At 38.5% G+C, this 3,887-nt stretch overlaps 1 protein-coding gene across 1 annotated transcript; it reads left to right on the plus strand.

Annotated features, from left to right (window-relative positions):
* Window positions 1-1,375: 1,375 nt before the first annotated feature.
* Window positions 1,376-3,887, plus strand: LOC117294402 (juvenile hormone acid O-methyltransferase-like). Its single transcript, XM_033776783.1, has 4 exons — window positions 1,376-1,742; window positions 2,331-2,641; window positions 3,152-3,287; window positions 3,572-3,887. Exons 1-4 carry the CDS (start codon window positions 1,568-1,570, stop codon window positions 3,742-3,744), a joined length of 795 nt encoding a protein of 264 aa, XP_033632674.1. The 5' UTR covers window positions 1,376-1,567; the 3' UTR covers window positions 3,745-3,887.

Raw genomic sequence — 3,887 nt, forward strand, 5'->3', positions numbered from 1 at the left:
CCGAAATATTCGCTCTGGATTTTTTTAGGCGATATCTGAAAAACGCAACCAATAAAAATTAAATGTTCACAAGCTAGTTTGATTTGAATACCTGTACATTTATGTAGGATTTAAACAGTTATACTGTTTTTAAAACTGAAGGTATACTTTGCCTTAAAATACTGGGTCATTTCATGCTAAAACAATTAATGACTGAAAAGTGAAACTTTGGTTTTTTTTCCCCAACAAAGTAGACATTGACTTTTATTGTATAATCTTTCTTGATAATGTTGCATATAATATAATATTATGCAAAACTATACGCAGATAATTTTGCACATAAAAGATCTTTAAAGTTTTCGGTCTTCTACTTTGTACAACGTGCACATAACTATCTACGCTTTATGAGTTCAGATTTAAGTAGAAGTGTAGGCCTTTTTCGTACATAGTTTTATAAAAGTTCATATAACTTTTTACAGTTTCTGGATTTTGACTATACATTCCTATTCCGTTATTTTCTCATTTTTGTTCACGATATTTTGTAAAACATATTATAGGGGCCCTATAATTGGTTTATTTAATTAAAACATACATTAAAACGGATGTACCGTATGGCAACCGATAGGTTGAATTTCACTGGTTGGCCTACAATACATACACATTCTTTCAAAGTAAAGGAACACGTTGCCTTGGATCGGTCGAGTTTGAAAAGCGTTTGCAACCGTTTGTTATAAAATGCATATGATTAGAAAGATATTTAAAAAGTAGAATATACTGATCCACACAACACAAGTATCACTCAAAATTGCGTGGTTTTCGTTTTACCTCGTCGACTAACACTGTCGGCCATTAATTATGGGAGTCAAATTTTTGACTCCCGTAAATCATGGCCGACCGTGTTAGTTCGCAAAGTATAATGAAAACCACGCAATTGCGAGGCATATTTGTGTTGATCGTTGTATTCTACTAAAACATCTTTCCAACCATTTGCATTTTATAACAAACGGTTTCAAACGCTTTTTATAGACCAACTCTTCCAATCCATGGCAACGTGTTCCTTTATACTAATAATAGTTATAGAAGAACAAAAAATAGGGGGGGGGGAACTGTTATCTCCATTCCTGGAGGACCTTTGAAGTCAGGTGTCCCTTTAAAAGAGTGACTACCAAACGTGTATACCTTCCCTTTAAACGTCATAAGTTGAAACAATATTGACGTCCCCCCTTGAAGGTGTGTAAAACACTTGATGTTGACATTTGCAACCAACCCGACCTTGCTATGACCTTGCAGGTTGCACGTCCACCTCGGGCACTTATGAATACAATGCACGCAAGCCGTTATCATGGACCATGAGTAAAGGTAATTCTCAACTATACACACGGGGTTTGGTTGAAGAGTACGTCTGCAACAACCGTTACGAATGCCCTTGATCGTTTCCCCGACGAGTTGGAAGTGCGTTCAGACGGTTCTACACGGGTCGTTGGCGTTTCTCTGTGTTCTTTTTAACTCTATGGTTTTAGACACTCTCCGGGAACGGATTCGGTTCACACTTGTATGACATTGTCGCCTGTTTCTTTCTTAGACCAAGATGAATTTTTCTGCCAGCAGTGATTACTGTGGTGACGCCCGGATTAGTCAACATACAGTCATAACGCACAACAAGAAGAAGCTGACATTTTCACCCGAGGATACCGTGCTAGACGCCGGATGTGGTACCGGTGAAGATACCAAATTAACGGCGCTCAAAGTCGGCAAAGTCACAGGTCAGTTACGGCATGGAGGTTACGGGTACTTTTGTATGGCAAACACTACAAACGTCTACAGATTTAACCTCACACAGTTTAAAGATATCGATGGTAGAAAGCTTCCCGTAAAATAATACTTACTGAGGTGCTGTAGTAGTTTTTGAGAATTGGTGAAACAATTTCACGAAAATAACTCGCCTGATGAAGCTGAAACTTTTTCTGGAATATTGTAAACAATACATCTTCATTTACAATAGGGACATGTCATTATTAAAAACTTGACCTTCTAAAAGGTATCAAACTCTTTTATGAGCGTACCGTCTACTAGACCAGGTATAGACTTGGTTCCAAGCCTGTGATCGTGGCTTCAGTCGTCATCCTCAGTCGATACATTATTGGTTTGAACAGCGCCCTCTTGTAATAAATATCCGTCATTAGTCTACTGTCTGAGACTGCGAGATTATAGATCGTGTGATTGCAAACTGCGCCAGAATTCTGCGTGGCGAGAAATAACCGCAGTCTCAGACTTGTAATCAAGTCTAGACCAGGCGTTATGTTTATACCAGATGATCAAGCTTACAATACTATTGTTCTTTTTTTATACAGGAATTGATCCGTCCAAAGAAATGTTGGACTTTGCTATGAAAAATAATTCCTCCTCCAACATTACATATCTGCTGGAAGACGCACAGACTGTCGGTGACAATCCTGATCTGCGCGGGAAGTTTGACAAAGTTGTTTGTTTTCATGTTCTCCATTGGGTTCCTGACGTCATCAAGGCACTTAGGAGCATTTGTGACTGCCTGACACCGGGAGGGGAAGCTCTAATCATCATGGACAACCAGTATGACAACTTCGTACCATTTGAGGCGGATCGGTTCTTGGAAGATCATATCAAATGGGGTCAATACACAAAGGTATCATGTTTATTTTGTGGTATGTTTTTTTTAACGTGTTTGACTAATAATTAATGGCAACCTGTTACATCAGTATTTTGTAATACGTACTAAGTTGGGTAGATGGCCTAAGCTTTTGATCCAAACAGGACCTTCTTTAGAGTACGAATATATTGTCAATTAATGCTCACATCTTTACGGTTAACTTGGTTTTTGGCATCAGAAACATATGGAGAAAATTGAGCCTTCGATGATACCAGCCACAAGTATTTCAGGTGAATGATATTTCCCTCACAGCTTCACAGTTGCTGAAAAAAATATTTTAAATAACAAGCAATTTTTCCAAAACTTTCAAAATTTCTTGCTTGTTGCGCTATAAAAAATTCTTCTGATTGACTGATCATTGATGGCACCTGCCTTATCATTATAGTGTATTGTTATTTATTTACTTTAAGTATGAAACTCATTTTTTTCTTTTGTGATAAAAAAAGCAAGAGAATACTTCAATGGTTTGTACGATTTGTCTTTTAGGGCTGTAAAACTGCGATTCGATTGTGGAATAAATCTATACCAGCCACTGAGGATGTACTCCGATCGTGTGGTTATGCAAATGCCCATTGTGAGGTTCAGGAACACGTCATAGACCTATCTGAGAAGCAAATGAAATGTAAGTCGTAACTTCTTGACTTCGAAACCTTCATTTTACTTTCAGAAGTGTTATAGCGGCCAAGAGCACCAAATTCAAACTGTAAGGTGCTATATAAATGGGTCTCCGAATTCATAACTTCAATAACCTATCTTTCGGTATAAATTTATATTCTAATAAAGCGCATTTTAGTACTTTGTGTGTAGGTACGTGTGCTATATCGGACTTCGATATTAGTTTTTAGAGTTGCTTTACCTTTTTGCTGCTGCAAGCCTATTTCAATTGATATGTGTTTCTTTCGACAGTGTTTTTCAAGACGATAATGAAGCAACTTTCCAAGATTCCCGAGAATGAACGAGAGGAATGTCTAGAAGACTTGTGGGTCTGGGTGCAGACTCTCTTCCAACCATCACTCGGGGGCCAGACTGGAAGTATCGCAGTCCCAAAGTGGTTCATGGTTATGCATGCAAAGAAATGAACACAGAGGATTGAAATAGTCCAGCCTACCGTGATGGCCGACGAAAGGTGTTTGATATCTATCAACCAATTCCATGGCCAGGCCCTTTTCGAATCCAAGTCTTTTTCTTTGGATTCGGCTTCAGGCTTTCGCTCGGCCCCAGC

The sequence above is a fragment of the Asterias rubens genome, chromosome 9 (assembly GCF_902459465.1).
Source record: "Asterias rubens chromosome 9, eAstRub1.3, whole genome shotgun sequence".
Classification (NCBI taxonomy): Eukaryota; Metazoa; Echinodermata; class Asteroidea; order Forcipulatida; family Asteriidae; genus Asterias; species Asterias rubens.

What these genes read in the sequence shown, in the direction of transcription:
- LOC117294402 (XM_033776783.1), top strand. Translation starts at nt 1,568, where the DNA reads ATGAATTTTTCTGCCAGCAGTGATTACTGTGGTGACGCCCGGATTAGT. An exon ending in CAAAGTCGGCAAAGTCACAG is followed by an intron (nt 1,743 to 2,330) that starts GTCAGTTACGGC and finishes TTTTTTATACAG; the next exon opens with GAATTGATCCGTCCAAAGAA. An exon ending in ATCTGAGAAGCAAATGAAAT is followed by an intron (nt 3,288 to 3,571) that starts GTAAGTCGTAAC and finishes TTCTTTCGACAG; the next exon opens with TGTTTTTCAAGACGATAATG.